Here is a 23,553-nt window from a genome sequence, read left to right as displayed (position 1 = left end):
ATGGGGATCCACAATAAACAATAAATGGCGTCCTGGCCCCAATGTGTTGTACTAAATTAGGGGTCCATGGTATGAAAAAGCTTGAGAATGACCGTTAAACCACCCATATTTTTTTTTTATATACATATATATATATAAGCATTTATAAAAAATCAAGGTACACAAACTACTATTTCTGCCACTTGTTTGCTGACATGTCATTCACTTTGAAAGAACACAGAACTCAAAGAATACAGCCACAAAAAATACTTTAATGTAATAGTGATTTAGATGCCAGTAGCCATGAGGCTGTTTCATTGAACAGAGTGTGAGAGTATATTGCATAGGTTGTTGGTCTGGGACAGTCCTGCATGAAAGCTGAGTGAAAACGATACAATAGTCTGTGACTCCAACAAGTCTCTGGTGTCCCTAAGCAATAAACTAAAGTTCATTTTGCTCTTTTCTGTTCCTGTTGTCAGATTTGATGGATGTACTGCATTTTCAGTGGATACCTTTCTTAAATGTAGACCTCCAATCGTTTGTTTCACTACATTTGGGAAGTGAGATGTTTTTTTATGGATGGCAATGGAAAACAATATTGGTTGGAAGTTGTGAGATAGTTGGTCACTGTGCTATTGTGGTGTAGACGTGTGCTGAGAGGCTTCCAGAGACGTGTTCACATCCTGTATAGAAATACTTCCACATTCAAAAATGCTGTACTACTTCTAATCACCCTGTGACCTGCCAAAGTACATTTTCTAATGGTTTGTAAAAACAAGATTTGAATCATATCATTTTGTTCCGCATAATTTATAGATCAGCTTTGAGGTTTGCTAAAAATGTTATAAATAAGAGCAAGTTACTATTTTGGCTTCAATATAAATAATGTAATAATACATTGATCAAGCAAATACTTATTTTTAAAAACATTTAAATATTTTCAAATATTGCATTTACCAGACCATGTTCTGTGGTGCTCTGATTCATAAGCAAAGTTCTTAACGGATTAGTTAAAGCCATTTTTCAAATGCCAAACTAGAAGAGGGTGAGTAGAGGTTTGCCATGGTGACAGCGCTAGAAAAACAATCTCAGCCTCCCTGAGCAGAAAGTCACATCAATACCACATTTCAAATATTGAATAAAAACACTCAAAAGCTTGGCAAAAAACACACCACCCTCCATATTGTTTTTTAACTCACAATACAATTAGGAGAGGCAAAGCCCACCATTTTGTAGCTGGAGATTTTTAAGTACTCAATGCAAAGGGTAATATTTATTACTACAGCCACACTACCCATTGCGTTTCACACATCTCTAACACTCAAATCCAATATATTTCTTTACAGGTCAACATAATTCCAAGTCCTAGCTATTGCACAGAAATACAAGGTGTGTTGTCAAGGGATACATCTAATGACAAGGCAAGTTATATAGTGAAATTTTGGTTTGGTTTGACAGCATAAATGTTCATTGCTCTCAAAAGAGAATCATGGGTTTCATCTCAAATTCCTTGTAATAATTCATCAAAGATGCTTGCACCTTTGCTGATTCTGCAGTATGAAGTAAGGATACATCTCCATTCACTCAAATTGTAAGCTAAAAAGGCAAACCCCTTTTAATTAGGCTCAGTTTCCCGTAACGTCTCACACTGCAGCCTGTGTGAGGCAGAAAATTAACCCTTCTTTCAACTTTAGAGGATACCACTATGTCAGTGCTGCAGTGAGCAATATTCACAGAGAGGTGAACAAGTGCTAAATGAGCGCAACATGATAATGTGACATTCAAGAGCACATTGACAATAAACACACAGGCCTAATATATCTTTTTTTCTTGTAAAAACATGACCAAGACACAAATAGACAGCGTAGTGTACAGTTTTCCTCTCAAAGGCAAGAAAGTTAAATAAATATTCTTGAAGAAGCACAAAAACAAAAGTTCTCCTTTTTTAAATTGAGAGGAGCGTGATTTACAGTGACCAGACAGGCAGGCTCTCAAGGTTGAACGGAGAGAGAGGTAACGTGTCTGAAAGCCCATATGCCTTAACAAACACTCGACTTCTGCGACTGACTACCAGGCTCTCAATATAAGCAGAGATATTTGTTGAAAAAGAGACAAAGCAGGGGAAGGAAGAAAAAAACAAACTTGGTACTAACAGGAGTCCTCCAAACATTCACCACTGATGAAATGTAACAATTTAAAGAGACAGACAAAACTGTAATTGATATTTAAATATTGCAAAACATACAAAAACAGTTTTCTTTGAAGTGTAAACATTAAATTGATGTCTGATGGTCATTTTTTTGTACATGGAGAAATTATATAAAATAAATCATGTCTGTCATAACTATAAATTGTTCTTATTAAAATGTAAAAACAACATACTAAATCTCAATTTTTATTATTATCATTACTATAATAATAATAATAATGTTCATGTTAACATCTGTTTTGTATAAGTGTTTTTTTTTCTGCAATGTTATAAATAGTTATATGTGTAACATCTCTATTCACACTTTTGACTCCTCTGGCTTCGTCTTTACAAGGCAAAAACAATACTTGTGTCCCTGCCACACCCAAACACACACACACACACACATCCCTGCTCATTCACACACACACACACGCTGCCACAGTCACACGGGGGAGGGGGGGTCGCCAGGAGGCTCTACGTGCGATTGAGGGTCTGGAAGATTCTGGAAATTTGGAGCATGACGGGTCCGGTCTCGGGGTCGTTCATCCACTGGGTGCTGTTCAGCGGATTCTCCAGCATGTCTTCAAAAGCTGCACACAAACACAAGCCACATCAGTGAGAAGCCCATTCCACAGCAGCAGCCTTCCAAAAGTCTTCAGAATGACACGTGAAATTATATTCCTATCTATTCTGTGAAGATACTTTCATTTTGTTTAGATAATACATGTAAAGTGGATGCATCTTAAAGGGAAAGTCCACCCCTGGATACTATTATACTATGAAGTGTTGTAATTTACTTTTTGGTTGTACCCACTTTCCCTCAACCTGCCTCATCTACTTCTACTTCAGTTAGTGATTTCCCACATTTCCCAGAATTACTTGGTCTCTCTGCCTCTTCTACAATGGATTTCTCCCTGTGTGATTGTTGAAAGTCGGTGCTAAATTAGACTAAAAAGAAGCCCTTTCTGAGGGACTGACACCAAAACCATGGTTGAAAACATTTCTGCTAATGAACTCCATTGTAGCTGCACTGGAGATAACTCGAAGTGACGTCACATTGTCTACGTTTGACCAGTTATCCACAGGAGCAAGAAAAATACACCTCCAAATAACAAAATGGCCCCACGAATGCAAGGTACATTGCCAATAGCTGTATTATTATTATTTTTTTAGGATGGATTTTTCCTTTTAAGTGTGATTTCACTAGAATCTCTGGCTACAAAGAGCACAACATCCACAATCCTGGCATTTGTACTGAATTGGACTAGACTGTGTACCAAGCAGAGTCTTGGGATTGGTTAGGCCCAGCTGGACCACTGGGTTCTCCAGAATGGCTTGGAACAGCGGGCTGTTGGTGTCGATGCCTTTGTCCAGGTCCTCTGGAGAAGGTTTCCTGTCCCCCAGCAGCCACTCGCACTGCAGGATAGAGAAGTACTGTGAGAAACCAAAACTTGGCTCAAGTATCATGGATTTGATTCTAAAATGATACCATGGTGCTCAAGAAAGATACCATGAAACTGATGCAATAACTTAAAAGTAGCATGAAATATGAAATAATTCTTGGGGACAAGAGTTGAAAATTAGCAATAGCTATAAACTCTCTGTGCAGCACATCAGTTTCATGCCCTGTATTGGAACTATGTTAAATTGCATCGTCCCTATCAAATAAAATTCAAATAAAAAAAAAGTATCATGATGTGAACATCTACAATACAAAACACCAGGTCTGGAAAAACTCTAAGACCAGTAAACCTACCGCAGCATCCTGTTGGTTGTTATTGACTCTCAGAGCATCGATCACCTCCTTCTCATCGAAGCCCATCTCCATCAATGCAATCACAGCCTGCAGAAACAAAGTCAAAGAAAAAGGTTGTTTGTTCAGTTTCACAACTTACCACCCTAGTTACAACAAAACACATTCTCAGTTCCATAGATCTTTGGCTCCTTAAAAGAAGTTTTGAAACAGACTGCTATAAATTAAGTATAGTACATTGGTTTTGTGTGAATCAGGAGTCATGATGATCCTTTGCTGCAATTTTCCATTGACTTGACAGTATATTGCTAATAGACAAATGAACCATACCATAACCAAAGCTATTATGTCTAGCAGTAGGCAAGCTGTTAAGTGGATCAAATGTTGCATCTTAATGCAATTACATTGTCCTATCTTTGTTAGGGATTATTACTCAGGCATACGGTCATGATACCACACATATAAATGCATCAGAGTCAGAGAAGTGGGTAAACTGTTGACAAAACTGATCAATCACTCATTTTCAAATCTGGAAGTTTGTGGCTATGTTCCCGTCTTTGGTTAAGATTTTGCTCTCACTTTAAATGTACGGCTTCTGGCTACACCTAGAAGCAGCCCCTGAACTCCTCTCTGATAGATGAGGGCACAATCTGTTTGATGCACACTGGAGAACAATTGCCATCTCCTCACCTCCTTAAATAAACGTAACTACAGGGTGAACTCTCCTGAGTGTGATTCAGCCACTCTAAACTAGGGTTTGAGCAATATGGGATTTTTAAAGGTCGATACAAAAAGACTTAAGTCACCAACAGCTCATATTTTGTGCCGATATTCAATATCTTAAAATTTGATCATTTTCATGCCAAAAAAGTATTCAGTGTTTCCCTGAGAATTTTATTCTGGCAGGGTGGAAAAACCTCTTAAGCACCATTTAGACCCTGATGTGACATTAAAACTCTCCACTGAAACCCAGACTAATGAATTCTTTAAGGTTAGCAGCTCCTTAAGGCAGGGTGACCCACAGTACCTACGCAATGGTAGGGGAGGCTCTGGGATACATTAGGACTTTTAAATGAATAATTAATTATTACACAAAAAACATACCCTAACAATTAAATGAATATACAAAATGTGCAGAGAAACTGAAATTTCACTGCAGGTTTTACAGACTGTTTTTATGTAGCTGTGGTCAGGGAGGAACCTCTATCATATCGAAGGTGGACACATAACTGACAGATATCCTATAGTTAATATTTAATACAAGACCAATATCACCCAGATATATCGGCAAACCAATATGTGGGTCTAACCCTTCTCTAAACCGAGCAGGTGTGAAAGTGGTCTGGGATGAGTGTTGTAAAAGATGAGATAGGCAAATGATAATTAATAGAGCTGAACAATTAATCTTGAAAAAAAAAATCTAATTCACAGTATTAACTTCTGAAATTTCCAAATCGCAGAGGCTGCAATTAATTGCTTAAGAGAGAGGGGTGTCCACAATGGATTTCTAAACAAGGTGTTTTAGTGCTTCAGGTATTCTTTGGTGCATGAATTAATTACAATATTGGTGAAAACCTTTCATGATACATGATACATGATACTACTTCAGTAAATCCTGCACACTGACATCTATTTTTTAACGAAAATCATTTTTCTTCAAACAAGTTCTAAAAAATGTATGACATGGAAAAACTTTAGAACTATGGCATGAAGTGTCTCACAAATCATTAGAATGGACACAAGTGATATCAATCGCAGTTTAAATCACAGTTGTGATATTCTGTCAAATAATCGTAATTAGATGCTTTGTCAATATGGTTCAGCCCCCCTCGCTCCAAACAGAGAGAGCCACCTACTCTCGAGTCGGGCCTGAACTCTCGTTTCCTGCGGATCCTCTTGAAGATCTCTGTGAGCTCGTCCTGCCTGGTGCTCTCCTCTGTGCTGGACTGGGAAAGGCTGCGGAGGAGGTGAGGGCCCGAGGCCGAGGCCGAGGCCGAGGCCGCGGCGGAGACAGAGGGGCCTGGTGTGGCGGCGGCCGTGGCTCCCGCTGCCCCAGAGGAGTCCTGGCCAGGTATAGGTGTGTCCACCGACGGGTCGTCCACATGCTCGATCAGCCACTCCATGGCCTGGGTCACCGACATGCTGCGGGATGAGAGGAGGCAACGACAGAGTGAGGCTTGTGCGTAGGCTTCTATGATAAATGGCACTATTGGCAGGTGAAACAAGACCAGAAACAACTTGTGATTGCCACTGGTTTTTGGAAATGTTGTATAAATGTACATTTTTTTCTAGTTTTGTTTTCCATACTTTTTATCCAACTTAATTTGATGTGTGGTACCTTCACATCAATGTCTCTTTGTGTTTTACTGCATGTAAAGCACTTTGTAAAAATTGGTTTAAGCAAAGTGCTATTATCAAGTTATTATCAAAGTCAGTCATTCAGGCCAGTTCTCAAATGTCAGAGCTGATTTAATCCCGAATTCATGTGGTGTATTCCTCTACAGTTCGACTCATCCTGGTGATCAGTTGTGAATGATTTAGTATATCAGTATAGACTCACTGGTTCAATCGGAGAGCCTTGATGGCTCTGCTCTCAGGGAAACCCATCTCAGTGAGCTGCTGAAGGGCCGTTTCATCCACCCGATCCTCTTCGTCCTCATCCAACATGGCTGCCGGACACAGAAACACACACAGAGATTATAAGACAATTGTACTGAAACTACACTTTGACTAATGATTGTGAATAATCTCAGTGACCTGCTGCTCATGTTTCAGAAACTTAATTTTTGCTGTGTATCCTAACATCATAACATTGAGATTCTGGACATTCTGGACAACGATTTCAAGTGATCGTAAGCTTTACCATTGGCCTTTTTGAAGAGTTCAACAGCATCGGGGTTCAAGGCGAGAAGCTTCTGGGCCACTTCAATGAGAGAGACCAGGATTTTTCTAAGCTCCGTCTGAAACTGGTAGAACACAAACACACATGCCAATAATATTTCTTACTTATCGAATCTGAATTACACATTAATCTTCATTGGATTTGACTGCAATTTGCCTCTCTGATAAAGCTTTATAGACATTAAATTGTGTGGAGTGCCCATAAATGACTTTTTATACGCTCTGTCAACTAAAGCAATCCCTCCAAGAACCTTACGTCTCTAATGTTGTGCTGGGTGACGGTGCGGTCGGTGTGACGGGTGGACAGGCTGGCGGTGGCCTTCAGGATAGCATCTTTGTCCGGAGCCTTGTTGTCTTGCTTCTTCTGTGACAATAAAGACATGGTAAATAAAAAGTACTGGGTGGCAAGACAAAAAGTGCAGCTTTTAAGATGCAGGTCGTGTAGAGTTAGACCAATCTGATGAATTATCTTCAATTCTGTTTTGATGAGACCAAAAGTCGATTAGGCTTACCTTTTCCTCTGTGGATATGTCTGCCAGCTTTGGAGGGGTTGGTGGCGGTCTTTTCTTTATCAGCAGCAAGACGTCTAAAAACGTAAGTCACATACGGCCAGTTCATGGCAATCAGCGTAAAACGATTTTCCTAATAATCTCACAACTTTTGAATTAAGATGCAACATACCTTTATCTTTGAGATTTTCATCGGCAACTGTTTTAGTGTCGGTGAGGACTCTCTCTGTAGCAGCGTGGATGAGTTTATGGTGGGTGAGGGTTTTGGGGTCTTCTAGACTTCCATGGACGTACTATAAAATAAGCACAATATAATTTGGAATAGCTGGGTGACAAAAACAGCTCAGAAACAAGCTGCAGTGAACAGTAAGGCAGACTGAATAAAATGATAATAGGAGGACTTAATGTGGTAACTGTCAACTTCCCTCTCTGTGTTTTCATGATGCAAGTACCCATGTAAGTTACTACTCTGTGAATCTTAACAGCTTGCTATGCTGTAATTAAAAATAGACATTAAACTACCACTTTAAAATAGGTTAGGCTATACCAGAGAAGGTGATGTGAGATGGGTTGTGTAATAATAGACATGGCCTGAAAAGCAACATGCCTTCCTATCACCTAAAGCAAAGCCACTGGGAACATAAAAGGGACACCGTCGGACTGTTAGCTAGCTGGTTTGAGAGGGAGAGCCAACTTGCTAAATTATAAATAGCTAAGTCTACCCAGTTACTATAAATACGGAACCAGTGACACTGACACTGACAGTTTACACAGAGGGCCTGGCAGGCTGCAAGCACCCCAGGCAGAGGAGTGACAGGCAGAAACAGCACAGAGAGAGAGAGAGATATATACACAACACACAACACCACCCAAACCTACATGTTTCAAGCACTTCTCTTTGAGTTTCTCCACAGTAGTGTCTTCCGTGACCTCTTCCAACCACTCCGTCCCCTCCATGGTACATATGTGTATTTTCAACACTTTCCCGGCGAATATCTTCTCCTCCTGCACGAACATAGCTGCACTAAGCCTTGTGAGTACCAGTCCAGTGATGTTGGCTAGCTAGCTGCTGTTGCTATGTGCTCCTAGCAAGCTAGCGTGCTAACGTTAGCACCCAGCTAGCTGTCGCCCTGTAAATCCGCCGACAACAGTGAGAGTACCGGCACCGATTAGCTGAGGACCATTTTCGATTTCCTCGACCGGTTTTCCCCGCGACAGCAAGCGGGCGATGTTTCCCGTGCTCGCCAAGTTGTTTATTTTTCCCCGTGAAGACAAGCAGCCATCCACCAAGGACCCTATTTTGACGGTAATGTTTGAACTTTGAACTTCAGCGATGCAATTACCGGTGCATCATGGGAACTGTGGTTCTTTTGGTTAATTTGGTATTCCACCACGGTTCCACATGAAAAACACATGCTAAGTGATAATATGCCTAGTTAACAACAAAGATACACAATAACTAACATAGCAGTGGTTCTCAACGAGGGGTCCGGGGACCACCAGGGGTCCTTGAGGGGGTTCCAGGGGGTCGGCAGCAAATTGATGAATTGTTAAACTTCACCATTATTTCATTTACAAGAAGTTAACCTAATTAGAGAATGTAGAGGAATGACTGTTTTGATAGTTTCACTCATAGTTTCACTGTTATCTCTCTACCTGCAATACAGATAGTCATGGGATTCTGGACAAAATCATATCAATAAAAGATATCGTCAGATTTGGGTCCAAGAGACAAAACCTAATCAAATCGGGGTCCGTGGCCCTAATGTGGACTAAATTAGGGGTCATTGATATGAAGTAGGTTGAGAATCACTGATATATAGTATCGTTATGATGGTAGATATGATGTATAGATGATGGTGAATTTATTTTTGGCCTTATGTGATAGCGCTATTCCCACACAAATAATAATAATCATAATAATCGTGTCTGATCGTGATAGTAATGATGAAAAATTACCCTCGAAGGACAACATGGTGCAACTGGACCAAGGTGGTTATGTTTTTCACAAAATTGCAATAAAATAAATAAATAAAAACTCGCACCACTAGAGGGAGACATAGTAAGCAAAATGTACTCGACCCTGCAGCAAATGTGGTAAGGTGAAATGAAGTGCATACTATTTTTGTATATGAAGAGAAAGGTCATCACTTTCTCACAATTTATCAATGGTCATTACATGTCACCATTCATACTCACCTAGAAATATCAGAGGTGTGTTCTCAGACTAGCTGTCAGCTGATTTCTTAAACTGTGTTGTTATGTTGTCTATAATTCATCAGTTGAATAATGAACCAGAGCCTATGTATTTTCCTTAAACTTGCTCTGCAAATCTAAATTCAAGTGTGAAATTCAATCTGATCTGAATTTGTATTCAAGAAATTGATCTTTGGAGTCCATGTATACAGATTTGAAAAAAGCACAGACCAGTATATGAAGTTCAATTCAAGACACACAGGTGCCCTTTATTATAACAAGAAACATTTTTACAGATTGAAAATTGAGGGAAAAATACATTTCTTGTAAATTATAACTTTATAAGAGGAAGGAAACATATTGCGGGTATTACAATTTCACTACAGCCTAACATTTTTTTCATTATAACATTTTGAGAACTATACCATGATGTGTCTCACAAAGCATTAGAATGGACACAATAGAGAACTTGGCCAACAGTTTTCCATTTTAGTAAAGAGTAAAAAAAAAATATTTCATAATATGCACAAATGGCTGCCTAGAGGATTCTTTTGTTACAGAACAGTAAATAAATATGAATTCATAAAACCTCAATATTTCTGTATTTTCTTAATGAGAAAAAAGTCTAACAATATATTGTATGTATATATACTTCAAGTGGCTCTCTGCGTCTGGGACACTAGGTAAAATATATGTTCTGTTCTGTGTATAACATTTAAGAGGCTGTTGACTGCTGTGAGACGTCTCTATCAGAATGGCATGCTTAAGACATCAGATTTCTGAAACAAAATCCTGCTTACAAGGGAAAAGCATAGCATATTTACAAAAGAAAGAACACAGCCATAGGCTCAAACTAATAGGAGGGAGAGGGAAAGTTAATTTTCCTTTTCCCTCTGGACAACAAGATACAATGTGGCCACCAGGCCAGTTCTCCAATTGCCAATCTCCAAGATGGCTGCATACTGTACAACATCACATCCCCACCCCATCTCTACAAATGTGCGAACACACGCAATCAAATATAGTGGCACAACGTAATGTTATTTCATTGATTCAAGAAGTGTATACAACTCTACTGAGTGTAACTAAAAGAATCACATGGAATTTAAACAGGGGAAATTGTGGGAAACAGCTCATACATCATACAGGACATGTGCATGAAATGTGGGACACTTTTGTTCTGTCAACATTCACAACATGATTTTTTTTTTTTTTTACAAACTCCCTAGAATATTTCACACACTTAAAACAAATTGAAGTAACACTGGAACTTAAAATGTGCTCTATAAAATGCCCTTTAATCACGGTTTTGTTTATACACAAGATTATACAAAAAATAGCAAAATATAAACAAAGATTGAGAAATCATATGAAAAAAAAAAGGCAAAGACTAGAAAATCCTTGAGAAAATAAATACCCAGTGTGTATGCCGTGAGCCAGTTCACTGCAGAAAAGAAGCACTAAAAAGAAAATAAGGAGAGCTCTAGTCTCTCTAAAGGACTTTCTCTCCCCTGCGTATGACCCAACACCATGGATCCCCGAAATTTCTGTAAGCAGGCGATGAAAAGTATAAATAAGACATTAATAAATAAAAAGAATGGATGAAACACAGGTCATTCTTGCTGTTAGTATAAAAGCATATAAAAAAGTCCTTCTGTCAACTCTACAGCTTTTGCCTTTTTCCTTTTTTTTTTTCATCGAGTGCCTTTTTCATAAAAAAATATTCAGCAGTTCATCTGGGCGAAAAGATACAAGCTTCTTATTTGAACTGTTCGGGTATATGTCCGATCTGAGACTGCATGCTGGTCGGCGGACTCGAGATGCCCTCTGACCAATCGGACATGTTGGAATGCGGAGAGGAGCTTGACCATTGGTCGGGGGAGCCGGGGGAGGGGGTCAGAAAGGGGTGGTCAGGCACCTGGAGCTGATGGTTGGGGGTGTTGTCCATAGGGCCTGAGTAGCTGTGCTGGGAGGGCGGGGTGAGGAACTGGGTGCTGGGCATCGACTGGCTGAGGGAGGAGGGCATGATCTGGGTCTCCTGCGGCAGGATGGTGTGGATGGGCATGCTGGAGCTGCCCGTTCCCTGCTGGAGCTCCGGAGAACTGAGCTCGCCGCTGATGAAGTTCTGGCTGTTGGCAGTGTTTGAGTTCTGGTGCTGCAGCTGGATGCTCTGCTGCTGCTGCTGCTGCTGTTGGAGCTGCTGGAGGTTCTGCATCTGCTGCATCTGTTGAGCCTGCTGCTGCATGATGTGGGGCTGCGGACCCAGCCTGGTGCTCTGAATCCCCTGGTAGGTCATCATCTGAGACAGGCTGGTGGTGGGGTGGGCGTTGTGGAGCGAGGTCATCATCCCGTGCTGTCCTCCCTGGTGCAAACCTCCCTGACCGCCGGGCCCTCTCATGGGGTTGAACTGGCCCGGCTGGCTCATGCTGCCGTGCATCCTGGAGAGCCAATCGCACTGGCCGTTTATGCCCCCCTGGCCGTTGGAGCCGGACACGGGCAGATGGGTGAGACGGGGAGGCAGCGGGTCAAACTGCATCCGGGCCAGCTCCTGCTTGTTAGGCATGACCATGTGGTTGACGGCCAGGTGGGGGTCGGACATACCCTGCAGATGGTTGAGGGACACAGACGGCGACTGCTGGAAGGGCGAGGTCATCATGGGCGGCGAGGCCACATCTGAGATGTAGCCGTGGGGCGACTCCAACGAGTCGACCGGGGACAGAACGGCCGAGCTGTCCAGCAGGCTGCCAGACTTCCCATCCTGGGAATTCTTCTTCTTCACTTTCATGTCTTTGCCATCCTTGCACCCGATGCCCTTGGAGCTGGGCTTGCGTGCCTTCTTGCCCTGGCCTTGGCCCTGAGGCTGCGGCTGCTTCATGCTGCCCAGGTAGCTGTTGGGCGAGCAAAGCGGGGGTGACAAGGTGGTGCCGAGCGAGCCTCCGTGCATGGGAGGACTTCGTACCAGGTTGTACTCGTCCATCAGCCGCACAATGTCATGATGCATGCGCTCTTGAGCAATGTCTCTGGGTAGTCGGTCCATGTGGTCGGTGATCTCTCGGTTGGCAAAGTGCTCCAGTAAGACCTTGGCAGTCTCGTAGCTTCCTTCCCTGGCAGCCAGGAATAGTGGGGTTTCCTCCTGAAGCAGACAGACAGACAAAACGTTAAGAGATTCACAGATGCACAAGGAATGTTGTTTTGGAAAGATATTTCTCTATTGTTTTATTGTTAAGTGGGGGCAGAGAAGATCTGTTATTTTGAACCTTGTTATTTTGCATGTCCTTATTGGCGCCATTCTTCAGTAACACAATAGCTGCCTCCACGTTGTTAACTGCTGCAGCCCAGTGTAAGGCTGATTTACCTGTCGAGACAAACATATGTAATATGTATTAAAATCTATAACACATTATTGTCATACATTTGACACATTAACATTTTACTATTATGTGAATATGAAGTTCAGCATTATATTGTGATATTTGTTTTGCTCATGAGTGAAAGAGAATGAGCTTTGCATCATGCAGAGAAACTTTACCAAAATCATCGATGGCGTTGACGTCAGCATGGCAGTTAATGAGCTCCTCCACCATGCCTTCCACTGCCAGCCTGGCGGCCAAGATCAGCGGTGTGGTGCCATCATGCATGCGGGCATCCAGGTCTGTTGCACGGTTCCTTATCAAAATCTATAGAGACGATCGACATAAGACATAAGATCAACACACTCTTTCTGATCTAAACATGATCAGACTGACTCATGATCAGAATTCTGTATCTCAAAAGTTGACACAATATTCTCAATAGGTATACTTTCAATATGGCACCCAAGAAATACCGGTTGGCATCTGGAACCCACCTGGAAAACCCCCTGGGCATCAGCTGCTACGGCAGCATGCAGCGGCGTCCTGCCCATGTTGTCCTGGATGTTGGCATCAGCACTGGCCTCCAGGAGGCGCTTGGCAGCGTCAGAGCGGGCGTAGCGGGCAGCCAGGTGAAGGGCAGTTTCACCTGTGCGGTCGGTCTGATTGTGAAGGTTAGCGCCCTGGTAGATGAAGTCGTTTATAACATTGGCAGAGGCATCCTCCTCTTCCTCGCTGTTGCCTGTTTCTAATCCTCCTCCACTGCAGGATGCAATCATCAGGGGTGTGAATCCATCTGGAGAGAGAGGGGGGGGGGGGGGGGGGGGGGGGTAAGTGAAGGGAGAATGTGAAGGCCATTTTCGAGCACCAGGTGAGCACTGGTAGGTAAAAGAGTGCATGCTCAGCACAGCACAGGAACTGCTACAGGCAGATAGGCGCCTGCACTTCAAAGCACCAGGGAGATCAAAACAAAGCAACAAACAAATCGAATGTGGATTTGACACTTTTGCCTGGGTTGAATCATCACAGCGCTCTCCTTTCGATAACGGATTCTGATCAAGCCCCGGCGCAGGAGAAGCTTCAGAAGGAAAGCGAAGCTAGGGGGATAGAGGCCGGGGCTTGCGAAAGCTAGGCAGCTGGAAAAACGAAGCATTATCATCTATCTGTGAGAGGCAGCTCAGTCAGTCGACTTGGATGGGTTTTCTCCTCTTCAAAAGGATAGCAAGCCCCAGATCTTGCAGATTTGGTCGATTCAAGTGTATCGATCTGCCACAGGGAAAAAAAGTGTGCTCTCGAGTTTTTAACCCTGTTACTTTGATTTTTCTTAGACATTCTTCAGGGGATTTGGCACTTACTACGAAATTGTGTTTTTGTATTTGATGCCTTTATTGGTCTTATTAATATGGCATGGAAAAACGGAGGCCCATTACTGGTCAAATGATTAATCTGAGCAGGAATCAGTGTTTTCCCCCAGGCGCCTGGCTTCCAGCCGGCTGCTTTGAAGAAGATCCCCTTACCCTGAGGACATGGGGCTTTAGCAACTCCTACATGCACACACTTAAACACACACACACACACACACACACTAGAAATGTTCGCTCAGAAACGGTATTAAACAATCTGCTAGATGTATTACACTAGATAGAGAAATACCTTCAATGTGGTGTTTCATCTTTTGAATTGTGAAAAAGGTTTGCAGCCACAGAATTTTGACAAGGCAGAAACATTAAAGCAAATCAAAATTCCAAATAATTCCTTTTAGAAGATGGCTCCATATATATTTTCCAACACAATCAGAATCTACAACAAGATATTTAAAAAATAAAAACCACCTAACTTTATATTTTGAACTTGACCTCTAGACCTTTGACAGATGAAGCACTTCTACACCATGCATCTGACAAACTAAAATCCATTTTTCTTATTTCTTGTTTATTTTTTTCATTTAAACTCAATGTATCAAATCTTTGTTTATGTATATTTGATTTTTAAAAACAACCCAGTCAAGAAGGATACAAATGAACCTATATGCTGTGTTCACATCCACTTGCACAGCAGTCCCTAAGATTTCCCTAATAAGCAGCGAAGCGTTCAGTCACCCACCTGGTCCGCGGACGTTGACATCCATGCAGTCATTTTCTATTTCGCCCTGGGGCGGTGTGGGGGCGATGGAGGGTATGCGCAGGTCAGCGGCGTCCAGGTGCTGCTGGGTCCACTGGCGGTGGTCCGTCTGGTCGTCCAGCTCCAGTATAGCCTGCTCCTCAAACTGCTACAGGACCAGAGACAGGCGGAGGTTAGACATTAGAAATCAAATCAAGTTCAAAACGAAACGCAATATGAAATCTCAGCTTTTGTCAAAAAATTTAACTTTATTTTAAATAGATGATCAAATTAATTAAATGCAATATTTTGAAAAATCACAAATCCGAGTTTTATAAACCTATATATAAAATTTCTATGTGTAAAATTCAGTAATTCAAATATTTCCTTGAAAATAGTGTAACAAAAATGTCAAAAAAATGCCTAAATCCTAACAATCTCCGATGGCATGTCGTATTTGTGTTTCCTTACCCTGAAGCGCTTGGCGTCCGAAGGCTCGTCTTCTCCCCAGTCATTCTGGGTGTCATCCATAAGGGAAATGTCTGAGGTGTTCTTCAGTGGCCTGTGGTCAAGCAGAAATCCCATTGAAAATCCTTGTATAGTAACGCTCCCATCTCGGCTGAGCCCCTCGCCCTTAATGGTGCAGCAATGCCGAAAAACAAAAGCATTGATTGAATCCCCACCCCACCCCTCTGCTCTGCTCCAACAAGTCAATTAATGCGCACCTAAACCTGCTATATCATTATCATTAATGATCCAGGCAAACCCCCCTTTTCCCAAATTTGTCTGATCACCGGTTTCACCCATTTAGTCCTTCAGAACTAGCCCTTCACCTGACCCGCGAAGAAGCCGGTACCCATTGACACAAAACACCACCGGTGAATAAACAGAAACAACTTACTTTAATCCCACCGAATCCTCTCCGACAGGCTCGCGTCTCTTCTTCTTGCTGGTCTCGCTGGTCTTGAAGCCCTCGGGGAGCCACAGGCGCCCGTGCTCGTGGTGGCGTTTTCGGGAAGCCACCATCCCCACCCCGCAGAAGGCCAGCAGCGCCGCCCCGGCCAGGACCACGTATATGGGGTAGAGCTCCTGGGGAGGCGGGGCGTCCACCTCGCCTGGTAGGAAGAGGGACAACATGGTCATGACACCGACCGAGGGAGGGACGTGGACCGGCGTGGACCGACAAAGGAGAGACCTGAACACCCAGGATCAGCCTGAGCGTCTGAGCAGAGCTAGTCCGGCTCTTCTTCGCCCAGCGGTTCCCACTCCGAGAACCCCCGGTTTGTCCACAGCCAGCCAGCGCCAAAAACCGACTGACGATCCTCACCGTTTGTAAAGCTAGCTTCTTCTATCTATTCGGTAATAATCAGAATTGCTAACCACTTTTCATCAAAAAAAACAAAAAAAAACGGATGGGGCGTGATAAAAAAGAAAAGAAAAAGGAAAAAAAAAAACCCAACACCACCTCCTCTCTCCCTTCTCAACCCAGGGTACCAAGAGACAACTTTACCATTTCTTCTTTAAGGGAAAAAAAAGAAGGGGGGGGATTAATGAACTTCAAATTACTGCACGCGCTTTAAGCTGTAAAGACGAAGGATTTATTAGGATTTTCGAGATAACAAAGACTCCCAACTTCTAGCACACTCCCGATCAATTTTTCCCCTTCTCTTTTTTTCCACTAACGATTTTGAAATGATAAACTCCCCCAACCTAAACCCTTAGAGATGCATTAAGTCCTGGTATTACATTCAGCGAGGTGAAGGTTGCAGCAGCCCCTCACACTGTGGGATGAAGTGTGTGTGCGTGCATGCGTACGCGAGTGTGTGTGTGCGTGTGTGTACTCGTGTGTGTCTGCGGATGTATATGTGTACGTGCGAGAGTGAGAGATAGCGAGAGAGAGAGAGAGACAGAGAGAGAGAGAGAGAATGTTATATTGTGTGAGTAGGGGTTTGGATGAGTTGATTTGCGGCAATTAACCATTTTGGAGCCTGAAGCCAATGGATTTACACACCGAGGGAAGGATTGATTGTTTAGGCCATGAGATTCACAATTGCATTTGTTCACTGCTGCATAACAAATACACAATCAAAGAGTGCTAGGGTTAGGGATACCTTCAGTTTGAGTGTGTGTGGAAGCGCACGTGTCGTATCCACTGTGTGCGAGTGTGTGTGTGTGGACACTAACATACGGCCTTCGCTCAAAGGGCTTTCTATGAGGAGATTGAGCAGTTTATAACGTTCTTTATTAGAGGTGTGTTGTGTGTTTAATTCTTTTTATTGTCATTTTCCCTTTTTTTTTTTTTTTTTTTTTTTAGAGACGTGTGCCCAGACTGACATTCTGCCTCGACTCATGCAGCCTTCTGCGAGTATGAGCTGTACTTACTGTGAACGGCCTCGATGATGTAGGGAACGTTCAGTTTGCCGCTGGAGGCCAAAGCCCCGAGGAAGGCCGCTACGTCGGTGGCACTCTGGAAACACTCGGTGGACTGCTGGAAGCACTGGCGGTTGTCTATCTCCAAATACACTATGGAACTGCGGAGAGAAGAAGACGGCGCATTCAGATCTAAGGTAAATCAAAGACCGAGGAGACGAGGGCACAATCCATGCTCGGTTGTTTTTGCACACAGAACCGCAAAAAGTGCAAGGGGAAAAATCAATCACTGAAATATATATTTTTTTGTATTCTCTACACAAAACTAAGCCTCACCCTTTGATCTGCATGTGATCCAGCTCCCTCCGCGTCCGCCTGCTCCCGCCTGCCATATCGTACAGGCTCCTCTTCACCAAGTTCAGCACGTTGCCGGGAATCTCCGCCCACGTGTCCACCGAGCGCTTGATGTTGTGCTTCTTCAGCTCCTGCTCGCTGCCGTAGTAGGGGTACACCATCATGTCCCCCTGGGCGTCCTTCCTGAACACCACGTTGGTGTGCAGGACGCGGCTCAGCTCGCGCAGGAAGCCGAAGGAGTGGTTGCGGAGCTGGTCGGGCAGGATTTGCACCACCAGGACCAGCCGGCCCACCGCCAGCTTCTCGGGCATGTTGTTGGCGCAGTCCAGGCCGTCCCACTCGCACTCGGCGTTGTTGCAGCCCTGGTCGCAGTGGCCGTCGGCGTAGTGGTCCTTGCAGTACTGGTCATACAGAGGGCTGAGGAGGGGCAGATGAAGTTAGGGGTATGGAGATTTGGATATGTGTGTGTCATGGACTCTTACAGTTTTGTGATACACAGAAATACAAATCGACTTAAAATCACATCATCGCATTAAAATCACAAGGAAATTCAATGTATTTCCAGTTGAAACAGGATGTTGGAGTGGGACATAACAGAAGGAGGGACTGCTCAAACGTGTTAAAAAGTTCAAAAGTGCTTTGCGCATAATCATGAGTTGTCCCAAATTACGGATTATTCAAAATGAATTAATTCCAGCCACCGGGACGCAACTGGGGGGTCTTAGGAAAGGTTTTTTTTTTTTTATACTTCATTAAATTATCATAAAATCGTCATGTAAACTATTAATTTAGTGCTGTTATCTTCTGCTTCAGCCGATCTAGAGTACAAGATGCTGTTTTTAGTGCATTCTAATATGCATCTATTTTACACGGTAATTTGACCCTGGTCTAATTTAGAGACAAAGAGGGACACTCACTTGCACTGTCCTTCCAGGTTCTGGCAGTCAAAGCCATCGTAGAGGCATCCGGCGTTGTCACACTGCGAGTCGCACTTGCCGTTGTTGAAGTAGCGCCAGCACTGAAGCGAGGCCGAGCAGTTCTTCCACGGGTCGTTGAAGTTGAGCGAGCAGTCGCCGCCGTCCCATTCGCACGCGTGGTTGTTGCAGACGACGTCGCAGATATTGTTGCCCGTGCGCTCCTTGCAGAGCGGGATCTCGCAGCTGACCTCCACCTCCGGCGGGGGCAGGATGTCGTGTCCCAGCCCGCCCAGGAAGTTGTAGTCCAGGATGTGGCACCGGAGGCCGTTGAAGTTGGTGGGGCACACGCAGTGGTAGTACGGCTCCTCGGTGATGTATTCGCAAGTGCCGCCGTTGTAGCAGGGGTTGGAGTTGCAGGGGCTGTCGGTGGGATACTGGCAATCGGGCCCGGTGAAGGACGGGGTGCACAGACACTTGGGACTCTTGTGGCCCGAGATGCAGGTGCCTCCGTTGCGGCAGTGGAGGCTGCCGCAGGCCTGGGCGTCATACTCACATGTGGAGCCGGTGAAGCCCTGAAGGAAGGAGGAAGACACTTAATTGAGCAAATACATTTAAAAAACACAATTGGAATTATGTTTTAGTTTAGACAATATTATTTCTGTATGTTATAGTCAGGGTTAAATTTGAATACAGCCACAGACAGTGACTAGTTAAGTGTTTTAATTCTGTACATTTGCTTCTGCCAGAGAGAACGGCTGCATGCAGACGTGTGTGTGTGTGTGTGTGTGTGTGTGTGTGTGTGTGTGAGTACTCACAGGAGGACATTTGCAGATGAAGCCGTGTGGGGTGTTGCTGGCTACAGCGCAGGTCCCTCCATTGCGACAGGGTTTGCCCTTACAGCCATCAAACACTGTGTCACAGCGCTGGCCTATGAAGGAGTCATACACATAAAAGGTTAGTCACATTATGTAATCGGTTCAAACTATAAAGTCACTCCTAAAGCTTAAAAAATGTCTGGGAAATCTACACTGAGACAAACATGCAGCATACATCAAAAACTATTTCCCCCTTATTCTCTAACCAGACCCAAAATGGCTGCCTAGCTTCCCCCCCCTGGAACAGGCAGTTTACCGGTGTATCCGGTGCGGCACTCGCAGCGGTAGTTGTTGGTGAGCTGGATGCAGTTGTGCGTTCCCCTCGGGTCACACGGGTTGGACAGACACTCGTTGACGTCACCCTCGCAGCGCTCCCCCACGTAGCCTGCGGGGCAGGTGCAGTGGTAGCCCCCGACTCGATCCACACACTTTCCTTTGTTGAAACACTTGGGCTCGTTGGTGACGGGGTCGGTGAACGGGGTGCAGTCGTCGATGTTGATCTCGCAGTGCACACCTGTAAAAACATCAGTTTTTGCTGGTTAGATATTCTGCTGGCTGTTACACTCAAAATAAAGGAAACGGAAAATTCCACTCTTGGATACAATGGTAGATATGATCAATCTGTGATGTTCAATGCATTCCAGAAGTTATTTCATGATAAAGTGCTGTAAATTAGTTTTTTAGTGTAGCCACTTTCCCTCAACCTGTCTCATCTACTTTAGTTAGTGATGTCCTACATTTCCCAGATTGCCTAAACATGTTCCTTTTCAGCTGTGGGTTTTAAATATAGGTGCATAGAGCAATAGCGATAGTGTAGTAAGAGCTGTAAGAGAGAGTTTTTTAATTCAAGAAAAAGTGAGAGTTGCACTCCTTACTCAAAATTGCATTGCATTCTGGTCTATTGAGGCTACTATCAGTGGAGAAATTGGTATTACTGCCTCTTCTACGATGGCTTTCTCCCTTTATGATTGTTGAATGTCGGTGCAAAATGGTGAGTCTAGAAAGAAGCCCTTGCTCTTTGATTCTGAATGTTTACCGCTGAAGTTTTAGATAGCTGAACATTTTATCTATTAAACTCCATTGTAGCTGTGCTGCGAATATCTCAACATGATGTCACATTGTCTAAAATTGGCCACTTGTGCAGGAATAAGAAAAATACACCACCAAACAACAAAATGGGCCCAGGAATTCAAGTTACGCCAATACCTATTTTTTAAAAGTGTTTTAGGGTGGATTTTCCCTTTAGTGTTTAAAACTTTCTGGTTGTTAGCCAAAACCTCTGGGATTGTTCAACTTCACAATCAAAATATCACCAACAACATGTCGGCTTTTTTTGGGGATACACCCAACTCCTCTGGCACTTTGGCTGACCTACAAGACACACTCCCTTCATGTCCGAGAGACAAATCGATGGCGTATTTGACGAGTATCGGGAGGAAATGGAGGCAAGAAGGGAGGAAGAGTTTTCAGACATGCCCTGGGTGCTGTTAAGCCCTAATTAATGAAGCGTGGAGAAAGATGAGGAGGAGAGGATGGAGGGAGAGTGAGAGAGAGAGGTGCGGAGGAGTGTGCGTGGGGTCCGCTGACCTTGGGTTCCCCGGGGACAGGAGCATTTGTAGGTATTGATCAGGTCAATGCAGGTGCCCCCGTTCTGGCACGGCTGGGAGACACACTCATTGATCTCGTCCGAGCAGTTGGTCCCCACATAGCCTGGCATGCACTGAGAGAGAGGAAGAGAGAGAGAGAGAGAGAGAGAGGGAGGGACAGAGACAGAGAGGCAGAAGAGTGAGCGACAGAGAGAGAGAGATAGAGGGAGAAGAAGAGGGGAGAAAGCATAATCAATGTCTGACATGAAACAAGGATGGTTTTTGTTTACCTGGCTGTTTTCTGGCCTCCATCCTGCCAAGGCCAGCAGATCCTTTATTCCGGGGGAGATTAACATAACCGAGCTGTTTGCCTTCTATTTATAAACAGGCCTCTTCATTAGAGCTGCCCACTGATGTTGTGAGTAAGAACCAGAAGGAACTATTGGATGTGGAGGTTGAAAGGATGCCTGCTGTACACCCAGGCATTTTATCGAATTCAATTCATGCTCATGATACCAAAATGAATTTAAAGATGTTGTTTAATGCCAGCTAAAATGAAATATAAACCAATTTTGCAGCTGAAATAAAGTGAAATTTAAAGTGTAGACCAATCAGAATATCAGAATATTGGTCTGATTTCTCATCAGAACAACAGCAAACCAAGAAACTGAAATATTTTTAAGATCTCTAAAAATGATTTTAAGAGTTGACAAACTATATTTAACTGTATTCAGGACCTTTTAAGGCCTTGGGTTTAGATAATATGACTTCAAAAAAACATTTGAAATCCATACAACTCTGTGTGTAGATTTCTTCGGGGGCCTTACTTTGCAGGAGTATCCTCCGAGGAAGTCGGTGCAGGTGGCTCCGTTTTGGCAGGGGTTCGGGGTGCACTCGTCCACCTGCTCCTCACAGTAGCTCCCAGTATATCCAACCTGGCAGTGGCAGTAGTGAGTGTTGCCTGCATCCAGACACTGGCCCGAGTTACGACACAGATGGACCACATCAACGCCTACATAGAAGGGGAGAGAAAAGGATGAAACAGTGGAGATTTGTTTTTTTTTGTTTTTGTTTTGTTACAGCGTTCATACCACAAAGCTGCCCAGTACGACTTGACTGTTAGATATGAAACTGTGTACTTAAATAGTGCAAAGAATACTTGTGCATACATTTTAAAGGCAGACTGACATGCTTACACACTCATACCTGTCAACACACACACACACACACACACACACACACACAGTGGATTCTTTACACCCTGGTGCCCCCCATGTTACCTCTCTGTTTGGCTGCCACTTCACAGGAGACACTCGGTACGTCACAGTACAGCCCCGTCCAGCCGGTCTCACACTCACAGCTGTAGGTGGTTCCCGTCTGCCAGCAAGTTCCCCCGTTCTTACAGGGAGACGAGTCGCACCAACGGACCAAGTTCTGAAGGGACACACACACATTTAAGATGTAAGATACATCAGTTGGATGCTGGCTAAACATACCTAAATAATCCAATATATTGTCTATCAATCTCTGTGGTGTTTGGTGAATTTGACGCACTCAAAATCGGCATGCTTTTGGGTAAGACGCAACATTTGCCATTTTTTAGACATCATATTAGACTCATGTATGGTAAGTCAACAAACCAGTTATAAAATGAATGACTGCACCATAATCATTCATTTTTAAACTGCTGCTAACAATGCAAATATCCATTATAGGGTTTTCCTCAGCATTTAAAGTGTTGATTTAGGTGCTTTCGAGTACTTTCAAGGCCATCTATTCATTTAAAATAAACTTTTAAGGCCTTATTTTATCTTTCTCAAAACCACAAACTTTCAAGGATTTTCAAGGCCAGTGGGAACACTGTTCACGGATTTATATTGATTACACTTCATTAGGCAAGTGAATAAAGAAACTCTACAGTGACGATCAGACTTCTCTGTCTTCCTACCTGACAGTTGAGTCCGGTGTATCCATGGGGACAGGTGCACTTGTAGGTGCCGTAGCTGTCCTGGCAGGTGCCGCCGTTCAGGCAGGGTTTGGAGTCGCACTCGTTGATGTCGTGCTGGCAGTAGCTGCCGGTGAAGCCCGGCGGGCATAAGCATGTGAAGGTGTTGATGCCATCCACGCAGGTGCCGCCGTTGAAGCAGGAACTGCAGAACAAAAATGGATGAGAATGTTTAGGAATACATTGAGAACAGACATATAGGATTCTGCAACTTAGAAAAGAGATTGAGGAAGATTGGAGAAGAGAGATTGAATAAAACTGTCATGAGCTGAACTGCTGGTGTCTTTTTTTAACATCTAGGGAAAGTCAGCTAAACACACATGCCCTTTTCCAGCAACGCCCTCACTTCCAGCAACACCTTGACACTAGTTGTTGAGGGAAATTAGCGGATGACTCATTCATTTCCTACAAGCCAGTCCAGGGATTGTAGGAAATAAAATAGGACGCTGTGTCCTTTGCCGTCATTT

General features: G+C 43.6%; 2 protein-coding genes across 5 annotated transcripts in view; both read right to left on the bottom strand.

Annotated features, from left to right (window-relative positions):
- Positions 1-241: 241 nt before the first annotated feature.
- ubac1 (UBA domain containing 1) lies at positions 242-8,627 on the bottom strand. Of its 2 annotated transcripts, XM_071524146.1 has the most exons (11): positions 8,213-8,627; positions 7,506-7,626; positions 7,337-7,410; positions 7,081-7,188; positions 6,787-6,889; positions 6,484-6,592; positions 5,906-6,065; positions 5,780-5,857; positions 3,927-4,013; positions 3,448-3,586; positions 242-2,760 (listed from the first exon to the last, which is right to left on the bottom strand). In XM_071524146.1, the coding sequence occupies exons 1-11, from the start codon at positions 8,348-8,350 to the stop codon at positions 2,645-2,647; spliced, it is 1,233 nt and encodes a 410-aa protein (XP_071380247.1). In that variant the 5' UTR covers positions 8,351-8,627; the 3' UTR covers positions 242-2,644. The 2 variants fall into 2 exon arrangements, with proteins under 2 accessions (XP_071380247.1, XP_071380246.1); XM_071524145.1 differs by having other exon boundaries at positions 5,780-6,065.
- A 1,172-nt stretch (positions 8,628-9,799) lies between these two features.
- notch1b (notch receptor 1b) overlaps positions 9,800-23,553 on the bottom strand; it is a 42,350-nt gene continuing 28,596 nt past the window's right edge. For 2 of the 3 annotated variants that reach the window (XM_071524139.1, XM_071524141.1), the window contains 16 exons: positions 23,030-23,231; positions 22,362-22,515; positions 21,909-22,093; positions 21,083-21,215; positions 19,752-20,009; positions 19,436-19,548; positions 18,621-19,192; positions 17,686-18,120; positions 17,362-17,510; positions 15,881-16,094; positions 15,451-15,541; positions 14,983-15,148; positions 13,377-13,675; positions 13,059-13,206; positions 12,787-12,884; positions 9,800-12,662 (listed from right to left, as the gene is read on the bottom strand). In XM_071524139.1, coding sequence (XP_071380240.1) covers positions 11,289-12,662; positions 12,787-12,884; positions 13,059-13,206; positions 13,377-13,675; positions 14,983-15,148; positions 15,451-15,541; positions 15,881-16,094; positions 17,362-17,510; positions 17,686-18,120; positions 18,621-19,192; positions 19,436-19,548; positions 19,752-20,009; positions 21,083-21,215; positions 21,909-22,093; positions 22,362-22,515; positions 23,030-23,231 — 4,591 coding nt within the window. In that variant the 3' untranslated portion in view covers positions 9,800-11,288. The remainder of the gene's footprint in view (positions 12,663-12,786; positions 12,885-13,058; positions 13,207-13,376; positions 13,676-14,982; positions 15,149-15,450; positions 15,542-15,880; positions 16,095-17,361; positions 17,511-17,685; positions 18,121-18,620; positions 19,193-19,435; positions 19,549-19,751; positions 20,010-21,082; positions 21,216-21,908; positions 22,094-22,361; positions 22,516-23,029; positions 23,232-23,553) is intronic. The other variant, XM_071524140.1, reaches the window with a different exon arrangement.

Source organism: Centroberyx affinis, unplaced genomic scaffold, assembly GCF_046629955.1.
Source record: "Centroberyx affinis isolate AG114_WGS23_722 - 3 ecotype Tasmania unplaced genomic scaffold, CSIRO-AGI_Caff_v1 ptg001156l_1, whole genome shotgun sequence".
Taxonomy (NCBI): domain Eukaryota; kingdom Metazoa; phylum Chordata; class Actinopteri; order Beryciformes; family Berycidae; genus Centroberyx; species Centroberyx affinis.
The sequence above is the reverse complement of the archived record's forward strand: the minus strand, read 5'-3'. Positions and strand labels throughout refer to the sequence as shown.